The sequence below is a fragment of the Podarcis erhardii genome, assembly GCF_964252035.2.
Source record: "Podarcis erhardii genome assembly, chromosome: 4".
Classification (NCBI taxonomy): domain Eukaryota; kingdom Metazoa; phylum Chordata; class Lepidosauria; order Squamata; family Lacertidae; genus Podarcis; species Podarcis erhardii.
In genome coordinates this window covers 80,473,090-80,495,480 of record NC_138508.1, presented here as the reverse complement: position 1 = coordinate 80,495,480, position 22,391 = coordinate 80,473,090, and the positions used below count along the sequence as shown (strand labels likewise).

The 22,391-nt window shown below is 38.5% G+C and overlaps 2 protein-coding genes across 3 annotated transcripts; one reads left to right on the top strand and one right to left on the bottom strand.

The window, feature by feature from the left end:
- Nucleotides 1–375: 375 nt before the first annotated feature.
- Nucleotides 376–14,766, top strand: UPF3A (UPF3A regulator of nonsense mediated mRNA decay). Of its 2 annotated transcripts, none has more exons than XM_081858205.1 (10): nt 376–684; nt 1,793–1,899; nt 3,454–3,560; nt 4,640–4,738; nt 4,861–4,971; nt 7,692–7,747; nt 7,842–8,000; nt 9,726–9,883; nt 10,577–10,871; nt 12,718–14,766. In XM_081858205.1, exons 1-10 carry the CDS (start codon nt 499–501, stop codon nt 12,889–12,891), a joined length of 1,452 nt encoding a protein of 483 aa, XP_081714331.1. In that variant the 5' UTR covers nt 376–498; the 3' UTR covers nt 12,892–14,766. The 2 variants fall into 2 exon arrangements, with proteins under 2 accessions (XP_081714331.1, XP_081714332.1); XM_081858206.1 differs by having other exon boundaries at nt 377–684; nt 10,577–10,815.
- A 410-nt stretch (nt 14,767–15,176) lies between these two features.
- LOC309339849 (F-box only protein 36-like) lies at nt 15,177–21,325 on the bottom strand. The gene is made up of 4 exons (XM_081858367.1): nt 20,923–21,325; nt 20,431–20,539; nt 16,158–16,330; nt 15,177–15,885 (listed from the first exon to the last, which is right to left on the bottom strand). Exons 1-4 carry the CDS (start codon nt 21,016–21,018, stop codon nt 15,721–15,723), a joined length of 543 nt encoding a protein of 180 aa, XP_081714493.1. The 5' UTR covers nt 21,019–21,325; the 3' UTR covers nt 15,177–15,720.
- Nucleotides 21,326–22,391: the final 1,066 nt, after the last annotated feature.

The following is a 22,391-nucleotide window of genomic DNA, read 5'->3' as shown; positions in this document are numbered from 1 at the left end:
TAGAGCTCGGGGCAGTTCACAGCAAGATTTAAAAAAACCACAAAATACATAATAAAAAAAGAACAAAAACCCCACCGCAAACTTAAAAGGGTATATATAACCCAAAGGTCCTCGATTCTTCTAATCAAAACGGGACTACAGTAGACCCTGTGCTCTAAACCCCGCCCCGCCCCGCATGCAAGAGAGGCCGAATAGATGCACAGGTGGTAGTCGCATCTTTGAAATAGACTCGTGGGCGGGGCGGAAACGGAGAGAGATTCGGAAGGCGCTTATAGGCTGTCGACCCCTTCCTTGCACCTCTCGCGAGACATTCCTGAGGAACGAGGGGTCTGGCTCTCGCGAGGCTTCCCGGCAAGGGTTGGCGGTTGGCTGACTGGAGGTAGTGGGGGGAGGGGGGAGGAGGATGAGGACGCTGAGAGAGGTCGGAGCGGCGCTGAGGCGCGCCAGAGACGCCGTCGCTGACGGACGGCGGAGGGCTTTGTGAGAGGCCCCCCCCCCATGGAGGCTCCGCTTCAGCGGGAATCCCCGCGTCGGGTACCAGAGACCCCTCCGACGTCCCCGGGGCCGCCGCCCCCTCCTCCTCCTCCGCCGCTGCCGCCGCCCCCGCTGCCACCACCGCCATCCAGCCTGCCGCCCCTGCCGGGCAAACCGCAGCGGGAGGAGAAAAGAGCGGCTCTGAGTAAAGTGAGAAGCTGTTGGGAAGGGGGGGAGGGGGGGAGGGGCGGGACAGGTGGGCGGGGCTCCCTCCCAGCACCAGGGACAGCGCGCGAGGCAGGGCGGGGCGGTAGCTGCGGGGGGGGGGTGCTCGCGCGCGCGCGCCCGCACCAAGGTGAGCAACGCTTAGAAAAGGGCCGGCGGACAGGTAAAAACGCATGCGCAGAGAGGAAGGCGTTTTGCGCGCTCCTCCACCTGCTGGCCCAGCTTTTTAGCCAAGGGGACTCAGGACCTTGGTTAATTATTATTATTATTATTATTATTATTATTATTATTAATTTATACCCCGCCCATCTGGCTGGGTTTCCCCAGCCAATCTGAGCAGCTTTCAACAAAATATTAAAAATACAATCAAACATCAGACATTAAAAACTTCCCTAAACAAGGCTGCCTTCAGATGTCTTCTAAAAGTCAGATAGTTGTTTATTTCCTTGACACCTGATGGGAGGACATTCCACAGGGCACGGACCACCTTTTTCGACTTGGACAAGCCACGGTCTGTCTCAGACCCTCCTCCACATCTGGTTAAAGAGGCAGGCAATATCTTAGCCACCATTACCCACCCCGTTCACTATCGAAAGGGGATTCCAAGTCGATGTTTAAAGAGTATGTAGTGCTGTGTAGTGAGCAGTTGGGGTACAAATCCCCACTGGGCCATGGAATTTCGTCCTAACCTACCTCACAGGGTTGCTGTAGGGAGGAAGGGGAGCCAGTATGACGCCATGTAATGCATGCCAGGAATTGTGAGAGTTGACCAGAGGTAATTAATATTTCATCCAACAGAGCATAACGGTCACAAATCCAATACATTCAGGATTGGCAGACCATTATGCTCATTTGTTTAAGGTTTTACTCTGCTAACTATACATTGCAGTTCTGCTCTGGAGCAATATTGAGTAGAATTCCATGACACGAATACATGTGTTGAGGCCAGACCTGGGGACTAGAATCATTTTGTCTTCCAAGAAATTCTGAGTAATACTAATGGGAGGTGTTTATTTACCCAGACATGGAATAAAAATAATAAGACAAATACTCCTGAATGATTGCCCTCAGTTTTACATGTGATGCTTTCTAGGTAGTTATACGGCGGCTACCTCCTAGCTTTACCAAGGAGCAGCTGGAGGAACAGCTACATCCACTTCCTGCTCACGATTATTTTGAATTTTGTACCTCTGATCCCAGGTGAGAACATAGTCAAATGTCTCTATGGGGGGGGGGGAGGCATTTTAAACATGCTTGCATCACGCTATTAATACCAACAGGATCCAGATTCGTCTATACTACACTTTAAAAACAAACAGAATTATGAAAAACATATATAATATTAAAGCATTTTAACGAGTTGAATGTGTGTGAAATGCAGCTGCCTTATTGTTGTTATCTACCATGATGTATGCCTGTGACATCATGGATTTCTTCCCACTAGTCTGGATGTGACACATTGACCTTTGAGAATATGATGAAAGATTCTCTAAAAATCCACTTTATATATTGTGGTTATTGGAGCCACACTCTAGCTACTTGTGTGTTTAAGGACATTTAGGGCTAGTTCACATGTTTTCACCTCCCCTCAGGGCATACAAGTCCTTACAAAGCCTCTGAGAAAGCAGGGGTCATCCTAGTGGTATTTTATTGAACAGGTGATGAGAGTTCTAAAGCTTGGATCGCTCTTCTTTTACCTTCCTCTCAGTGCTCATGTTCTGTGAGTTATCAGCTCTTCTCTTTCTTCAAATAGAACAAAATGTTTAGGCTATGAGAAAGAGCAAAACTTAAAAACACTGCCAACATTTGCAAATTTCGTAAGGATATGAGGCTTTTAAGTTACATGATTGTAGAACTGCAGTGGCCTGGTCATGTAATCCCTGCTGAAAGTGGGATCTCAGTAGCTTTTGTTATGTCATTTTGGGATATATTGGAAGCCCAAATTAGAGGCACCAAAACAGCGCTGGTGCGAAATAGAAGTTCTGATCCAGACACATCATTTGGTCTTGTTTGATTTTGCTGTGGAGTCTATGGCTGCTATCCTACATCCTGCATTCATGGAAAGCAAGGTGCAGAGACGATTCATTAGAAATATCCTTCCCTACCATTCTTCCATGTCTGCTGCAGTGCTCTTCTAGGCACATTGCAATGAAACCATTCCATTATCTTTTATTTGAAGCCCTCTCATGTCAGATCTTCCAGCATTCATGGTTTCTCAGGCCCTTTGTACTCAGACTACTCAGCCAAAGGATGAGTGGATTCACTGTATCCTTGAAGGCAAGGTGCAGGAGGACAGTGACTAAAAGATGGGCTGGTTGAATTACAGCATACTTGGACACTGAGTGGAAAGTTATACGTACTGAACTTAGGCTCCAGACATTCCACACCTTAGTCTGTGCATGTAACAAAGCATCTCATGGCTTTTAAGAGTTTTTAGCTAAGAAATTTCTACTTCATTATCATTTTTTGGGGTAATCCATGGGGTCACGAAGAGTCGGACACGACTAAACGACTGAACAGCAACAATCACTATTTCATTGTTGTGAACTACCCTGAAATCTGTGGATGAATGGCAGTATAAAAATAACAACAACAATTTCATTTGATGTGGAGGAATATAAAGCATGCCTACTTTGAAATGCCAATCTAATGTGGATAAACATCAATATTAATAGAATTGATGTAATTTATACTTTTACCTGTCTTCCTTTTAGAAGATAAACATAACTAACAAAACATTCACTTTTGTTTCAGTCTTTATCCTCATCTCTACTCAAGAGCATATATTAATTTTAGAAATCCTGATGACATCCTTCTTTTTAGAGATCGCTTTGACGGCTATGTCTTCATAGACAGTAAAGGTAACCCATTCCTTATTATGGCCAGAAATCTAAGACCCACACAACTAGTTCTACATGCTCAAAGGGTAGATAGTTTGTTTTTCTTAAACAATAGCTAATCTTTCCATGTAATGAAGGAAAAAATAGGTCAATATTTCCAAAGTTCAAACTTGCCACAGGTGTACCATGTTTTAGAAATCAAAGTTTCAGAGAATTCTTACTTGACCTCCAAAATGTTGCATGATGTTTGATTATGGTAAACTCAGAAGAACACAAAGTTTGATGGGGCCTCACTGGTTTTCATTCAAGGTTCTCTCAGTAGCAGGAATCTACTCAAAGCCATCCTTTTATGCACATTCATTTCCACTCATGGGGCCCTTGTATATATAACTGGAAATTACCTTGATAGGTCTGTGATTGAGAAAGACAAGGTTGTACTTTGAAATCAGTTGAAGTTTTCAGATAAAGTTAATGTCTGTGTAGTGAACTGCTATTGATATATTTTATCTGTTTATTAAATGATGTTATCCCTCACCCTTAAGTAGGAATGCTATCCTATGAATTACAAGAGACTGAATAAATCACTTTAAAATGAAGTATAACCATGCCATACATTATCTAAATGTTTTGATCATTCAGTATTGGCATCTTTGTTGATATATTAGTTATTTTGAGCTATGTTACTTTTTTTTTTTTGCCAGGTTTAAAGAAATAAAAATGAAAAGGTTTATGTGCCAACTGTTTAAATTGTCTCCAGTCCACCTCTACTTATAAACATACTAGTGACCATGGATTGAGATTTACATTTGCACTAAGAGATGTATCTAGCTAGAGTAGTGAAATTTCAATAAACATTGTGATGCAGATGTGACCAACCCAACACATATCTATCTGCATTGGCACTATCTGTGCTTGTATTTGCCTACGGTTTTTTTCTTCTGGATCAAGACAGTTTGTCATAAACTAAGTCAGTGAAAAATAAAATTTCCCATTTTAATTCAGGTTTTTATACTCAAGGACCTGGGAATAAGTTCCTCTCAGTGTCAAAATGTGCATATTATTTACTTTTAGTCACTCAACCAATGTGTGGTTCTTTCAAGGTTTAGAATATCCAGCTGTTGTTGAATTTGCACCATTCCAAAAGATTTCTAAAAAGAAACTGAAGAAGAAAGATGCAAAAGCTGGAAGCATAGAAGATGGTAAGCTCATTTTCATGGCGAAAACATTTTCCTGATTTACTGTGCTTAATGGATAATTTCTCATGTAATATATTTGACATGCAACGCTTAACTTTCTTTTCAATTGTTTTTTTCTTTCATAGATCCAGAATACAGAAAATTTCTAGAAAGTTATTGTGCAGAAGAAGAAAAAATATGTGCTAACCCTGAGACTCTGCTGGGAGAGATTGAGGCAAAAACAAGAGAACTCATTGGTCTGTTAAGCTGATCTCCTCCATTAGTGAATGCTTCTGAATTATATGATCATATTTTATTAGTCCCACATTAGCACTCTTGAGGTTACATTCATTAAATTATGGTTATCTCTAGCACCATTTCAGAAGTTCTTAATAAAAAGAACATCCCCTGTTTATTTTCAAACATTAGCTGAACAACAGATTTGCACTCTGCAGGCCTGTACTATGTCCATATAGCTATGAGGTTTGTGAGATATCATTAGTAGTATTTTATGATCATGAACTGTTGGTGGGCTAAGGGTATAAATGTAAAAGGTTTTAAACCTAAAACTCCTTAATTTAATAACTTATTGTGTGCAATGCAAGTTTTGTGTGTTACACTGGCCTCTATAACACTGATACTTATTTGAGATCATAAAAAGCACCAGTTGGCTATCAGAAATACACAAAACTTTTCCCCAACCTGTGCCACTTCTCCTATAATCAAGAGATTATTCTACAATAAAGAAGAGGTTGCTCTGTTGTTTCAGCCCTGTCTTCCATTATGTTAATTTTAAAATTGAAAGTTTCACTGAAAGGGAAGTTTTGCTGAGAGGGATTTGCATTGGAGTTTGATCCCAATTAAAGTGAATGAGATAAAAACAAACTCTTTGCAAACTCAAGGTCTGGAATTGGGGGGGGGGGCTCAAAATGCTACCAGCACAGTAAAATAATTCATTTAACAACACAGTAACTACTCCTTTATATAGATTCAGCAGTTAATAAGCATTCAGTATTGAATGCTGAGGATGATCTCTAGGATGAAACTCCTGGCTTGTTATTAGTAACTTTCCTAATTATTAAAAACGTTATACAGACCATTACTGTGGGTATTTATAATATTCAATACATACTGTAATCTTATTTTACCAAAATTGTGGAAGAAATCCTAATTACTTTGATAATCAGATGGCTAATAAAATGGAGTGTGGAAAATATCTAAATAATATGCAGTGCAATCAAAGAGATAACAAGGCATTTCCATTACATCTCAGTCCTAATAATGTACATATGAGAGGACATATTTGTGGATAATGTGACTCATACCCCCATAAGACCCAGACAGCATGTTCAAGAATGATGAGAGTTGTATTCCAACAATATATGGAGAGCCACAGTTCCCCCTCAACCCATTATCCCATCCTGTATTACATTAATAACACCTGTAAAAAGGGAACATGGGTCAGCTGAACTGACAGTTTTACCTATCATTAGGTTGCTGAACAGTTTATGTCTGCCAAAGAACCATACCATTCAACAAACCAATGTAGGTGATCTGATAATGTGGAACTGCTTTCCATGCTGCTCCAATAATATATGAATTGGATGTTTATAGGATTTGAGGTGGAGTAGTAGTTTTGATCTCCATTTACACAAACTTATATTTTGATCCAAAATGTATACATTTTAAGGCCTTACCTATACAGATAATTAACTACGGGTCAATACAGCATTAAATATGAGTGTGCTGGTGTAAGCTGGTAGATAAGAGCACAAGGTATGCTCAACATATGTGGTTCAAATCTTTAGCCAGTTGTGGATTCACTGGCTGCCATTAGACCATTATTTCTCAGCTCCAGATCTATAATGTTTATTACAACAGACTGCCTTACAGGTTTGGTGTAGGGAACCTTCTGCCTGTGGGTCTGTTTATATAGATGATTTAGGCTCGCCAGACCTCCCCATTTAGTCCATGAGGCCATTTCAGCCAAAGCATAGGCACCATCTCAACAGCTGTCATATGCAATTTCAGATGTGGGGCAGATAATGATTGTGCTCAGCTAAAAGGAGGTTTGAAGCTGATTGTCGGGTGTTGCCAAGTCTCATGCAAAGCGCTCTGTGAGACCTGTATTGGCACTGTATCATTATCGTATCATCAGGTGATTGACAGGTGGACAGCCCTACCTACCTGTCAAACCTGGCCCACTATGGGTGGGGAGAGAACAATCTGGCCCACCGGTCAGAATCAGTTCTCCCTAATCCACCTGTTGTAAGGATTGTAGAGAAAATATATGAGAAGTGTTTTGAGCCCTTTGGAAATTATTATTGATTTTACCTGCAACTGACCTGCTGTGTCTACAGTGAAAACGTACAGGAATCAGAAGCTAAATTTTACATGACAATCAGAAAAAAGTGTGCAGATTGATGTTCCAATGCTTTTGCCACTCATTTCTATCACTATTTGATCAAGATTAAAATTATGATTGTGTACACAGGTAAAGCTTTCCCCCACTGTTTTCAGGAGTTTAACCGTTAACTAGATGCTACTTTTGCACAAATCTGTAGGAAGAATTTTACACAAATGTGTATTTCATTAATGGCAAACTTTTCGAGGCCACTGCATGCAGTCAAAACACCAACCAGTCAGGTAGAAGATGGTACAACAGTATTGTGCAGCACAGTTTTTTCCTTCTTTAAATGGTTGCATCCATTAAAAAAATTATAGAAAAATAAAATATGATATAGACATCAAGTAATCTCAGATGCTTGTCTAGTTTTACTGATTTTCCAAACTATTATGATAAGAAATGAGTGTTTTTATGTAATAGAGTAACAGGGACTTTCTATATGGCCCATTATGAAATTGTGTTCATTGTCATATAGTAATTACATTTTTAAAGCTTGAATGACAAGAAATCTCATTTATAATCAATCTTATGTATTAGAAACGAGATACTATATCACTTTTTGTGTTTTAGCTAGAAGAACAACACCACTTTTGGAATATATTAAAAATAGAAAATTAGAAAAACAGGTATGTTTGTGTTTTGGACTAAGCCCTAAACTTTGTGCTTTAAGTTCTTTTTAATATTTCTACAAATCTACATAAAACATTTCCAATGTTTTAGAGAATCCGAGAAGAGAAAAGGGAAGAACGAAGAAGAAGAGAATCAGAAAAAAAACGCCTAAGGGAAGATGAGAAGCGGAAGCGCAGAGAGGAAGAAAGGCGTAAAAGAAAAGAAGCTGAAAAGCAAAAGAAAATGGCTGAAAAAGAAATAAGGATCAAGGTATTTTTCCCCTGCTATCTCCCATCTTTCAGATGTACCAGAGTTACAGTAGGTTAGCTTGATGTGTATCCTTACCCTAAATTCATGCATGTGGAAAAAGTCTCATTGATTTCAGTGCTTCCATGTCAGTGGCTTGGGACTATAGCATTAGGAACACAGAAAGTATATTCAAGTCACTGAGTTCAGCCAAGTATTTGGATTCCCTATTACAGAATCTTTATTTTTAGAGGGGGGTTTTTTGTAGAGGGCCAAACCTATCTTGAATCTTGCATTAGGCTTATGTCTTTCATTGCAAAGTAGATGCGTAAATTTCCCACTCCTAACTCAAGAAAGTAGTTACCATTTTGAAGTTCTTTAACTGAACCGTTTTCATTGGCAGTTATCTGTGTCAATGAAATATGGTTTCAAATTCTGGAAATTCTGCAAATCATGAAAGTAAAAGCAGAATTAAATTTTATGTTGCAAAACTAATAATCAGATCTTTTTTAAAAAAAAAAGCTATTTCCCTCCACTAATATACCGAACAGAGAAGCATCACAACAGTGATTTGAATTCTAAGATAAATTAACTTAAGGAAGGTTATAGAATGAAGTTTTCCACCTCTCTTTTTATCCCTACAGCTGCCTGAGTCCCCACCCCCAAACCTTTTGAGCAAGGGAGAGGGTGATGTGGGATGGTGGAATTACCCAAAATTAGGCTTGGATCAATAGATACATTAAGGAAGCTCACAAATGAAAAGCTTTCAATTCCTTCCTTCACCTAGCAGCTCCTGGGTGCCATCATACATTGTTCAGAAGGGCCCCTGGGGCTCCAGAGAGGCTTTTCAGAGGTTATAGGGGATATGTGAAACTCCTACTGTGAACTCCCTACTGTGAGCTTCCTTAGATTATATTACATTAGGATCAGTGTCGGCATATAAAAAGGCAATCAGGGACTGAATAAAATATATCCTTGCATGAATTAATACACGTAGTAATAATTGTGGTTCCCTCTTGAGATTCTTTAGAAAAAGTCCAGGGGACAGAGAGAGCATCCCATTTCTGGCAGAATGAATTGTGTGCCCATTTAAAAGCAGACGGATATCTTTCCACATACTTACATATGTCTACACACACAATATCATACATTTACGGTGTATTCATTGCATTCTGAACATTAACCATATACTATTATAGTTAAACAATTCAATATATTTGAAGCGCATGTTTGAACAGAGAATGCCAGAACATTAGAGGGAGTTAATGCTTTGTCAATCAGTTTCCATATTATCTATAATTTATTTATATATTTAGCTGAATTTGGATTAAGAGATGCTGGTAACTTTTACAGTTATTAGGTCTAGATATGACATTTCTTCTTGAGGGTTTCTGTATATTTCAGACCCACAGCAGCAGAACTGCCTTGCATCAGTGCTAAGCAGTTATAAAATGTAGTTTATTTCAATAGGCGATATCTTGGTCTGTGATTAATTCTCTCACTGAAATTAGGCATACTTGTTCAAATGCTTAATTGTCGCTGGATCGTGATAAATTCTTTTTTAATTGGTTTTGAAAGCTGATGTCATATGGGTGGGGGTTTGGGGGGGGGGGGGCTAAAGACACATCAAGCAAGTATGCGATAAGTAGATTTTCCTGCACACCAGTGTATTCTGTGAGATGTTAACATTTGTAAAGATGTAGAAAACACGTTTATAATAGTCATATATTTTACAAAAATATTTATTAGCTTCTTAAGAAACCTGAGAAGGGCGATGAGCAAGCCACAGAAAAGCACAGAGAAAAAGAAAAAGCTGACATAGACGAGAGTAAATGGGAGAAATCGCCTGGGCATGGGAGTATAAAATCTAAGTCCCTGGAAGGTTCACTGAAGGAACTTAAGGAAAAGTAAGTAGTGCTTTATCTTGAAGATGGAGTTGCATCCTCCACGCAGTTTAAATTGATACATCCCTTTGACTTAAAACCTCTGGGTTTTTCCAAAAGTAACCACAGCACGTCATCTGAATCCAATAAACTATATTAATAGTCTTAATTATGGTTTGGGAAACAAACAAACCTTAATTCATGCTTTATGAATTTTTTCTCGGGTCATCCAACATGCTCATATCACACTGCTGGGAGCTGATATTATTCTGTACCCCCCCCCTCCCGCCCCGAGAACTTAGGATGAAGGGCATTATATCAGTCAATCAAATAACCAACATTTGACATCCAAAGCTAGGCAAGGAGTAACCAACTCTTGACATTCTGGGACTCCTAGGATCTGTAAGTCTTTACCTTATACAAAATAAATTATTGAATTCCCCAAAACCCTTCCTTTTTTACTTTAATAATTATAAACAAGATATGTAGCACAATCCTGTGCATACTCAGAAGTAAATACTTATCTAGGAGTAAGCCTTACTGAAGGCAATGGGGCTTACTTCTGAGCAGACATAGTATTGCACTGTTGGCATAGCTGGCCCTTACTCCAACACCACTAAATAAACTGGGAGCTTTGTTTAGGCATCATATGCCTTGTTACCTGAGTTTTAAGTAGTTTATTTTTTATGTTTGGATTTTTCATTTTTTTAAACACAGGTCTCAAAATGATAGTGATAAAGAGCAAAGAGATTCAGAGAGAAGATTTCGTGAAAAAGAACCTGAGAGACAAAGGTATCGCCTGGATGATAGCCGAAAACACAGAAGTCACTATGAATTTGACAAGTTTGTGAGAAGGAATGAAGATGAGGTGAAGTGGGGAAAAGGATACAGCCAAGATCGAGGGAAGAAAGTGAACTACAACTACAGCTTCACTGTGGACACAGTAGACAAACTGGGTAAAGAGGACAAGTGTGATGACATGGCATCCAAAAAGGAGCGCATAAGAAATAAGGTTCTTTTATTCATTTAGGATAATCTTTCATTAGTAAAATTACTTCAAGGTCATACAAGATTTGCTTTTGACATCTCAGCATGAACTTTTTAAACATTTGATTTTCACTAAAATGAAAACCTCCATTTTTTTTAACTCAGCAAAAGCTGTTAAAGTGATAGGTATTGGAATCTGTCTTTGCTGCTAATGATGCCTCTGTTTGCATTTTTAAAATGCATGCTTTTATGAAGCACAGTTCTTAGAATCTGGGTTGTTTTTAAAAAATGTTTATCTGTTTTAATAAACACATGTCAGAATACTTATGCTCTCCCTGATAACCTATACTCACCTAATCACTCAAAAATATTGTGCCCTTATGTTTGGACCTACTATATTACTGCTAAGGGAATCAATAGCCCAAATGATCTAAGTTGAAGTACTGTTGCTACCAGTTGAATAATAGGAGGTAGAAACCATGATCATTACTTAAGTTGAGTACATAGTTATCTTAAAAAAAAAAGAAGCAGAAATTAATACAGAGGTACCTCAGAAGTCTATTTGACTTCTAAAATGTTCGAGAACCCAGGCACAGCTTCCGGTTGACTGCAGAAAGCTCCTGCAGCCAATCGGAAGCAACAGAACCATGAAGGAAGTTCGGGTTACAAAGAACGTTCACAAAACGGAACAATCACTTCCAGGTTTGCGACGTTCGGGAGCCAAAACGTCCAACTGGCAAGGTGTTAGACTTCTAAGGTATGACTGTATTATGAAGATTTTCAAAGTAAAGAAATTTAACAGTTTAGCTGTTGTTAATATTGATGTAGCCCAGCAAATCGGTAATTTACACATGGGTATCATTCTTGCACTTGACCCTGTGGATATGTGTAGCTGTAACATTGCAAAGAATGAGTTCCTGTGACCCAGCAACAACAGCATTCGTTGTGCATTAGATAACCCAGCTACGCTGCTTGTCATTTGGAATCCCAGCTCCACTTACCTGGAACTGAGCCACATTTAATTCCTTAGGACATACTTCTGAGTAGATGTGGTTGAGATTGTGCTGTTAACTACAATTTATCAGGGATGTGCAGCATGATTCTAAACAGGTTTACTGAAAATCAAGTCCCACTCACTTCTATAGGGCTTGCTCCCCAATAGGTTTGTTCAGAATTGCAGCTTTGGTCTTATGCTACTGTAAGGCCTTGTCAGTCACTGGTTGGAGACAGAGGAATGGTGGGAAGAAGGCTAAGAGCCTGTGGGGTGGTGGTAGCACAACGAGTGGTCAAAGGGAAAAGAGGGGGAAGACTGGTAAGAGGAGGTGTTAAAGCTGAAGAGGTAATAGGGTTTAGTGAGCTGGGAGAGTTTGTATCAACAAGAAGTTATGGTTAAGTTACCCTTACTGGCTAGCTAGATTATTAAATCAAGCTCTACTTTGAAAGCTTAGCAATTAAGTTATTATGCTACCTTTATACCTTGGAAACTGTGGACTGTCTTCGTGTTTGAAACTGTTTGTGCCCATATTTGATTGCAGCCAAATTTCTTCTAGTTGTTATAACGGATTAAAATTTTGTGAAATTTTCTATCTTTGGTACTGTGTTCTTAAGCATCACTTTCCTCCCAAAACAGCAATCTGAATTTGTCCAATATTCTTTTAATTTGCTTAAAGTACTTGGCTCTCAGGGGCTAAGAGTAAGGTAATAAGTGTCAGATATTTATAACCTAGTTTTCCCATTTGTTGTTAAATCAGTTTGTCAAAAACAGTCCTCTTTTCTTTCGCAGGACAGTTAAGACATTTTGAGATCTGCTGTGTGGATAATAAATGATTTTCTCCAAGCCTTAATCTCCTTTCTTCTTATTTTCTGCACAGGATCGGCCAGCCATGCAACTATACCAGCCAGGAGTTCGCATTCGAACGCATACGGGGTCTACAAGTAGGTCCTATGACTGCACTGAAAAGTCTTCAGAAGAAGCTTATGATAGAAAGTATGAAGCAGACCATTCACCTGGAGGTGGCTCTGAGAAGAGCGAAGAGGCAGAATAAAACAACATGGACAGAAACGTCAGCATTTAAGATTTAGTGTCCCGCAAAGTATTATATGTTCTCGGAATTGGCCCACCATTACCAAGAAAACTTTTTTTTTTTTAGTTTTCTAGTAGACGTTTAGGCCACAGGCAACGTTACATAAATGTTACAAGAGAATATCATCACTGTGCACTTACTCTGTTTCTAACTATATGCATGTGAAGGCATCTTTCATCCCCATGCATATAGATACATATTTGATGGTATGTTATGATAGTAATAGCATGACTTTTAAAGGCAGTTCTTCAGGTGGATTTCATTGCCATTATCATCACTGACATGCTACGCAAATACGTGCCTCTATACATAATGGAGTGATGGCTCACATAGGCATAGGGCATACTGTGGCTTGAGAATTGGGAAGGGTATTTATGACACAATGTTATTGAATATTACAGTAGAATTCAGGATTTCGAAGCTTCTGATAGTACCAAGCATATTTTGAGGTTTGTGTTTTGCATAAAGCTTTTCTGAAATGTTCCACTCTAGGGGAATTCTTTAAAGCATCCATTTCCATCAGTTTTAACTGAGGCATTTTATGTTCTATAAATTGCATTAACAGGTCTCAGTATGACAAGACCATGAGAATAAGACATTATACAGAGTGTAACTGTATTTAGATCAGTCGGGAGAATAACACGCAAGTACATTAGCCTGGTCCTGTAAGGAGTTAAGTCCCAGTTTAGTAAGTGCATTGCTGCATAAAGAACTATAAACAACAAATTACCCTTGTAATTAAGATAATATTTAAATGATTATTACAGGACAGTACTCAACCGCAGGATCATGCGTGGTTAAAACGCACAATTTGCACATTTGTGTCCAGTGTCTGCAGGCCTCAGTACCTCAATCCATTTACATTGGTTTTCAAGGGTAAACGGGGCAGAAAGACAGCATGATCCATCTATTATATTTGGGGTTGTGCCAAATTCTAGTGAAGGAGAGTGGGAAGATTAAGGCCTAGCAAGTGCAGGTGGGATGGGAGTGCTAAAGCTTTCCTCCTTCTCGCCAAAAGCTGCTTCTCCCTCCCAGCAAGCAGCTCTGGGTCAGTTGCACCTGCCTCCAAGTGCTTTTCTTCCACCAGGCATTACTTTCAGACTCAAAACCCCATCTGAAGAAAACCAGCTTTGGGCAAGCACTTTCAAGGGAAAAGGGGGGGGGGGAGTGGCTCATCACTTTCTGCCCATCCTGCTTTATAGGAATCCACAAGCAACCCATGGGTCTGGTGCTGTAGTGTCTAATTTGCTCTTTCATTTGCTAGAACATCAGGTAAGTGTCTGTGTTCTTTTGTTTCCGAGTTGCTTTTGCCTTGTAAAAGGTTTTTTATGTTTAGACCAGAGAAAAGCCTGAATATTTAATGCTGTGTCTGTCATGAAATAGCATATTTAAAGGTTTCGCCACTTTTTAATATGTGATATAAGTGACATTGTTTTGTATGTTAATATTTCCTATAGTATGTTTTTACATAAGTCACCAGTGGAAACACTTATGTTGATAGGTAAAAGCTATGGAAATAGAATGTGTTTGAGGGAATAAACTGCTACGACTGTTCCCTCTGTTTATTGTGCTCGTTAAGAATCCATTTTTTGTGTATATATTCTTGTTCTTAGTAAGCAACTGCACAGGCCTTGATATCAGAGCATCACTCTGACAATACTGATATGCTTTTTGTTTACCTGAAACACAGATCTTCTTTTGACTACTTTTTTACATCATGTCCTCAACCTTCTTTTTACTGTCATCCTATCAGCATTTGATTGTTCTAATGTAAATAAAGGGGATCATCTGGACCTTCAACCACTAGAATATTAAACTGAAATCTGATGATCTGAATAGTGCTTTGCCTGGTGTGTTTTACTACTATACCAAAACGATTAAAAAACAGGATTCATGGATTAAAAATACCAAACCAGCTTCAAAAGTACTGTGCTAATCTGACTCTCCACTTGATTTCAACTATTCTTTTGTTTCCCAGATGATAAACCAGAAAAACTAGACCAAAAGTTAATAACAACAATAACAAAATTGATGTATTACTGCCTTTCACCCTAAGGCCTCAGGGCAGGTCACAATATAAAATACATTTAAAAGAATTTAAAACAAATTACTCTCACAATAATATGATGGGGCCTACAAATATACATCTCAAGTGTCAAAGGCCAAGGTAAAGAGTTGTGTCAGCATATGATTAAAACTGTATTGTGCACTTTCTCCTGGAAAAGGCAGAAACATAAGGGACCTACTGGATCTCACATTACATTTATTATTTATACACATGATTCTCTCTCGCTTGTTTTTCTGAATTTGAGAAAAATTGTGCAATTATTTGCAACATCTTAACATGTTTTTGAGAAGTAAACAACACACAACTTGAAAAGCCATTTCCCTACATTTCCTGCTAGTGAACTGAGCTCTTGCCGCTTCTAGAACACACAGATGCATAGGCATCTGAAAAGGGAAACGCCATGCGTTTCTGCATCATGAGGAGTATTTCTGTGATCCAAAGCTCACTGGTGCTGTGAAGCGTTTATTGTCCAAAAATGCCTATGCATTACTATGTTGTGTGTTCTTCATTATGAATATGATTTTACGATGTCACTTTGTAGCTTCGGCTTTGTTTTCTGTATATTGTTACATGCATCACTGGGTGCAGGCTTTTTCATTCCTGTGTACCAGCTTGGTGAATTTTTGAAATAGCAAGTCTTGCCTCTGAAGACAGTTTTGGTACCTAGATTATTTTAGCTGAAGTGGAATGCAGGAGTCTTGCAAGATAATCTGCAATCAATTTCAGAAGAATGTGGTCTGCCTTCTTTGCACCCGTGGCAAAAAGCCTGGTCTTTGTCTGAAATTAGTTGGCTTCTTGTAAGCTGAAACCTTGACAGTTTGTATATCAAGAGTGTCTTTATCTTGCACTCTTTTTCTTCTTTCCCAAAATTCTTCAGTATTGCATAGCTAAAAGATAAATATTTGCAATATATGATATATAATACGTGTGAGTAGGCCAGATTCTCATTTTCTTTACAATGTATTTGTTTGCTTTTCAGACTGCAACATAACTTGCAAATCTTTTGGTCTACTCTTAAGCTCGTTCTGGTTCTACACGGTAACTGCCACTGGTAACTGATCGTACTTGCTACTTCTGTAAAGCTCCATTGAAACAAAGTCTATATATTACTAAAATTATTTAGATTGCATCAAGATTACACATTTGTCATAATTTTTACCTGCCGAAACCTTTTACATGTTTGTGACAATTGCCTTATATCCTCTGTATTAAGAAATGACAGGATGTGTATGATCAAATGGTCAGGAATTCGATGGAGGAAGTCATAGCGTCCTTGACATAAGCTGAGAATGTAGTCTAGCGTTTTCTTCCCAAAGACACCTTGCATTTGTTCTGAGTAAAAGAAAAAATATACAAGCAAACAGATTTTAAACAGGAATACTGCCAAAGTGAAAGGCACTGTGCTAAGCTAAATGGGAAAGGGCACATACAAAAAAAGAAAGAGAAACTTTATTCTATTGCTGTTTCCTAACTTACCTGGAAGTAAGGCTCATTGAACGCAACATGGTTTACTTCTGAGTATATATAGGATTGCATGGTTGTTCTATTAATAAATATAATTAATATGATACCCGATGACTGTGAAGACTGAAACTTAGGCTACTTCCAGATGACCTGTTTATTGAGCATTCATTCTGATTTGTTTATAGGAAAGTTAAATATCAAGCAATTGTTAACTCACACTTTCCAATGCATTTCCCTCTCACTTTCCTTCTTGTAAAAAGCCAATTTTTGTGGGGAAGTGGGTTTCTTGCACAAGAGCGCCAAATCAGCTTTAATTCTGCAACCTGAATTTGCCACTATGTGATTGAATCAAGCCTGAATACAGCAATAGTCTGGAAGCACCCGTAAGCCAGATAAGGATAAATCCTGTGCGTTGGTGGAAAGCCTGATACAAGAAGGGCAATTCAGTCTATCATACTAAGAATAGGCAATTTAGCACAGAGTAAAGGGCAAGCTGCCATGATAATCATTAAGTAGAATACTAATTCTGAATTGCCCAGGCATGTCATACTGAAAGGCATATTATTTGCACTCACCAACTATGTTTAAAGCAATTCTTGTTCTTAAGCGCAATGCACACACTGCAGCCCTTTGAACTCTGGAAGCCTTTTAAATTCCAAATATAAATAAAAATTGACTTGAAGTATAATTATATTAATCAGAAAGGCACGAAGGCTTGCTGTGTGTGCTTAAGGTATTAGGAATGATAAATGGATTTCTCCATAGCTACCACACCATGTGGTCTAGCACTATTCGTTAAGTACATAACCAGAACAAACAGCTAAGTCTATAGAAGGAATGAATGTCTTAAAAAGCAACAGGGGACAAAACAAAATTAAATTTAACCCTATGGAGTAAATGTACTAACTGCTTGGCAGTTGAAACTGCATTCCATTAATGTGAAGTATTTCCATGGAAAAAATGAGAGATTGGGCAGATCTGTACCATACATTTAAAGTACACCCAACTGATGCTTCATACACAACTAAGGCCACTTCCAGATAACCTGTTTTAAAGTCTTCATCCTGATTGGTTTGTGGGGAGACTGGATGGCACTGGGTGAAGAAAGAGTTGTCTCATGCTTTCCTTTCCACAAAAAAACTCAGTCCTCTGTCAAAGCAGGTATGTTACGCAAAAGTTCCAAATCAACTTTAATTTGCTAGTATATGATTGAATCCCTCCTGAAAATAGTGACATTCTGGAAGCACTCTAAGAGTTAAGATCTGATTCTACAAATGTCATGGAAGAGCCATGTGCAATGGGCATTTGGTAAAGGAAGAAGTAGTGACAATATCAAGAAAGAAAAAAGGTTTAGTGTTAACTTGCCAAAACAAACCAACGAAAACCCTATTGGGATCAAATGGTGACCACCCCAAGATGGTTTGCTTATGCTGGTTAAGTGCCATTAATACACGTGTGTACTCAAAAGTCAATGTTATATCCAGTGCTTTTTTTCCGGGGGGACGCAGAAGTATGCATACCTCTAAATATTTTGTGAATCTCAGTTTGGCCTCTTTGAGGGGCAGTATTTCGATATGAGTAGAAAAATGAGAGTACCCCCAAACATTTTTAAAGAAAAAAAGCACTGGTTATATCTGTTTCTTGGGTAGTTTACAAATTGGCTCTTTTCAGCCCCAGGTGATTGTATCAAGGCTAGTGCCACTCACAGAACTTTTCCTGGACTGACTTTTCACACACCGCTGCAAGAGTTGCTTTTTGAGTGCTTCCAGCGACTTGGATGGAGTTATGCATGCAGCATCAGCCTGTTGTGCAATTGGCAGAGGACATGACACCTGCCCTGACATTATGTCACTGGTGGTTGTAAGAACTGATGTAGAGATTTTACTTTTAAAGCTCTTTTTATCTTTTAAGACATATTTCTCCCACTGAATAAAAATTAAAGTTGATTTACATATTGGGGATTGCAATGGAGCTAACAATCCATTAAGGCACACCTCCCATTTTCATTTTCCTTCAGAAATTCCCTGCTCACTAAATTTATCTTTCCCAACATCAACCAACCCAAGAAGTGAGGAGAGATTATCAGTTGCAGCAAGACTAGTTTACGCCTAAGAATTACTTGACAGCAGGGATATGGCTCGATATGGCTACTGATGGAATTTTTTGGCAAATTGAGGGTTACATTTTAAAAATCCACTAGTGTTCTGTTTTTCCCTGACTAAATGTTCTGTTCTACTGTATAGCATGACCTTGGTTGATAACATTATTCAGCATATTGCAATACTATGCTATTTGCCAGGAAACAGGAAGATAAGGAAGTAAGCCAATGCGTTGTAGGTGTTGATGTCATTCTCCTTGGGACTTTGTCAGTGAAACTCTTTTGTCAATAATGCAACTGCTGAGCAGGGATAACTCCATTTAGTATGGGGTATAATTTCTAAATAAATAGAAATAATTAAACTGTAATTTAGTAGGTGACAAGGAATTAGCAGGGTTTTTATTTTAAAAATTCCTCTATATCAGGGGTAGCCAACATGGTACCCTCCATATGCTCCTAGACCACCACTCCCATCATCCCAGACCACTGGCTATGTTGGCTTCAGCTGATGAGAATCTGAATCCAATGACACCTAAAAGGCTACATATTCCCTGCCCTACAGAATGGAATATTAGACGATAATTTCTATAGACCTGGCCCATCAATAGCGCACACTTGGAGAAAAAAATAACCCTTTTTAGTATTCATGTAAGTTTGACATTTAGTACTAGCTTCCCTTTTCATTTGTTTAAAAGTATTTTGATGCTGCAACTTAGTATGTTTAACCACCGTGTATTTGTCTCCCCCTCCATTTTAATAAGTAATTTTACTTTGAGAGCCCAATGCAGTCATTCTCAATTGTTTACCATCCAGTTTATTTACATTAGCCATCCAATATTGATCTGAAATTCAGACTTGACTTCTTAAACCATAATTTGTAGTTTCAATTCTCTATCTCCAGAAGGAATGTAAATGCAGTTAAACAAACAAAACCATTGAAAATCCCAGATATAAATACAAAAATAAAAACAATGAAATGGACTACTTGGAAATTATCTGCGGTTTTCAGTTACACTCCTGTGATCTCACTTTATGTTTCAAACTGCCAACCTAGCAATTGGAAAGCATACCAGTGCGAGTAGATAAATTGGTACCACTGCAGTAGGAAGGTAAACGGCATTTCCATGCACTCTGACTTCTGTCACGGTGTCCTGTTGCACCAGAAGTGGTTTAGTCATGAGAGCCACATAACCCAGAAAGCTGTCTGTGGACAAAAACCGACTCCCTCGGTCTGAAGCAAGATGAGCGCCGCACCCTATAGTCAAGTTTAACTGGATTTAACCGTCCAGGCGTCCTTTATGTTTCTAGTGCACTTGGAGCATTTAGGTAACTCTGACTATTCACAAACAACCAAGGCTGCAATCCTAACTGTGTCTACCCAGAAATAAGTCCTATTGAATTCAATGGGTCTTACTCCCAGGAAGTGGATGGAATTCAGTGTTTCACTTTTACGAATGTTCCACCTGCACGGCCAAAGTTTATTAATAAGAAAAGTCAAAAGAAATTTAAGACCCGAAATCCAATCCTGAGCAAGTTTACTCAGATGTAACACCAAACTGAGTTTCATGGCACTTCATCCCATGGAAGTATGCCTAGGATTGCAGCCCAAATATTCATCCCAAGGTTGTGTGATCCTATGCACCCTTTCTTGAGATTAAATCCTCTTCAACAATGCAATGTTCTTCCAAGTAAACATACATAGGATCAGTCTGTTATAAGACAGTCCCATTGAATTCACCGGGGTTTATTTCAGAGTCAACGTGCACATGATTAGGTTGTAAAAGCACTAATACGACCATTAGACACAACCTTTTTTTCAGAGGGGAGGGTAATCAAAATTCTATTATTTCTTTGCCCACTCAATACTTGCTGTGTAATGGTTCATCCAAGAGAAAATCTTTATGGGGTTTCTTCACTTCTCTTGGGCAAATCCTTTCTCGATCTGGTCGAAATGTAATCCTCCAGGACTGCCAGATAACCTAAAGCATTCAGGTTTAAAATAATGAGTCAGTTTGGGCATTATTATGTCCTATTTTATTTTGTCAAAAGCCTAGTGAGTCCAGATATAAAGCAGAAAATGCAGGACTTTGTGATAACCTAGATCTGTGCAGAAATTAATTAATTGCATTTCTTACAAAAAGAAAAGCAAACAATGATAGGATTACAGTACCACCATTTGTTTGCGTTTCCCTAGCAGATCTGCCTGAACAACCATGCTTGGGGTTGCCCACCTTTTTCTTCCTGGCAGAGACCCTGTGCCTTTATCAGCTATCCAACAAATGCAGATTTCTCACCTCTCTTGAGCTTTCTTCAGTAAAACACATTCCAATCAGGGAGAGCAATAAATCAATCTATTTTTTACCTCATTTTTTGTGATGGTCAAGTGATGGAAGTCTTTACTGGGAGGAGGTGCCTGAGTGTGAGCTTCATAGAGTTTCTCTTGCAGCAGGGAAGTCATTTTGACACTGTCTACTTGCTTTCAGCTTGCAATAGAGATCACAGACTCCCAAGGTTGTTTCTATGGACTCTAAAGGAGAAGGACTTGACTTCAGCCCACTCCACGTGCTCTATAAATACATGGCTAGTGTTTGCATTCCTGAACTCAGGTTCTTTACCCAAGGAGGACTCAGGTGTTCAATATTTATATCACCAGGAGGATAATATTAAAAACAAAAAACACAGCCTAATTCTATGCAGGCATTGTTTTTTTCCCCAAGTCCCACTGGTTTCATAAGCATGTTTGGCACTCCCCACTTTCCAGGAGTAGTATTACAGAGAGTCAAGAGGCAGTGGAAGAAGACTGGAAGAAATTTAAAATATATCTTAAAAACTGTTGTAAAATTGAGGAGTGTTAAGATGTCAAGGGGTAAGAAGCAGAGAATTACAGCTGTAACCAACAAATTTATGGGAATTTAATGAAGGGAACTAAATGGATAAATTGACTAAAGGGTTGCTAAAATTTTTTTTTCTAAAATAAGGATGCAGCGAAAGGGAGGTATGGGGAAGTCGATTGAAAGAAGTTATAAGAAAATAAGACTATGAATTTATTTATGTTTGATTTGTTTATGTTTGTTTGTGTTTTGTGATGTGTTTGTCTTTTAATTATGTGTTTTAAAAATTGAATAAAAATTATTAAAAAAAAAAAAAGTATTACAGAGAGTCAATTACCTTGGAAGAAGACAGCACTTTTTTCCTTTTCTTTCTTTTTAAAAAAACAAAAACATATCTGTTTTTTTCTAGGCTTCAAAACTGAGCATACAAAATCAAACAAGCAATCATTAACTAATTCACACAACGAATTTTGTTAAAGGAACATCAGTTGTTGTTGTCATCATCCCAGAAATACATCCTTAGAACAACAAGCCTCAAAAACTCAGATTTTCATCTCGTTCACTGGCTAGCTTCTGATGGCCAGGCTGTGACTTTTAGCCCCCACCCAAGCAGGCAACCTACATCTAGTATGTAGTAGCTGCTGCCTATTAAAAACTTCTATTTTATACAGTATTGAGTCAACTTCAGTTTATTAGTAATTTATTTATTATAGGCAGGAATATATAACAACCACATTAAAACACAACACAAAGATAATAAAATAGTAATAGTAATTAAAATCATTAATAGATTGGTAACACAACCTTTAAGAAAATTTTCCTGCATTTTATTGTTGTTACTAAGGAATATGCAAGTCTCTGTAACTGTAAGTAAATTTTTTAAAAACTTATCTTGTAGTCTGTGGTCTGTTTCATTGAAAAAGGGGGAAAGGGAGCCAGCTGCCCTAAGGCGCTGAAATATAATATTTTTTTTTTTAAAGTTTGAAAACCTATTCCTATA

Bases quoted from the DNA above. Each gene is read 5' to 3' on its own strand.
- UPF3A (XM_081858205.1), top strand. From the start codon at position 499: ATGGAGGCTCCGCTTCAGCGGGAATCCCCGCGTCGGGTACCAGAGACC. The intron at 7,748-7,841 runs GTATGTTTGTGT...CCAATGTTTTAG, and splicing joins ATAGAAAATTAGAAAAACAG to AGAATCCGAGAAGAGAAAAG. The intron at 10,872-12,717 runs GTTCTTTTATTC...TTTTCTGCACAG, and splicing joins AGGAGCGCATAAGAAATAAG to GATCGGCCAGCCATGCAACT.
- LOC309339849 (XM_081858367.1), bottom strand. From the start codon at position 21,018: ATGACTTCCCTGCTGCAAGAGAAACTCTATGAAGCTCACACTCAGGCA. The intron at 20,540-20,922 runs GTAAAAAATAGA...TGAATGCTTTAG, and splicing joins TGACCATCACAAAAAATGAG to GTTATCTGGCAGTCCTGGAG. The intron at 16,331-20,430 runs GCAAGTATTGAG...TCTTTTACTCAG, and splicing joins CTTGGATGAACCATTACACA to AACAAATGCAAGGTGTCTTT.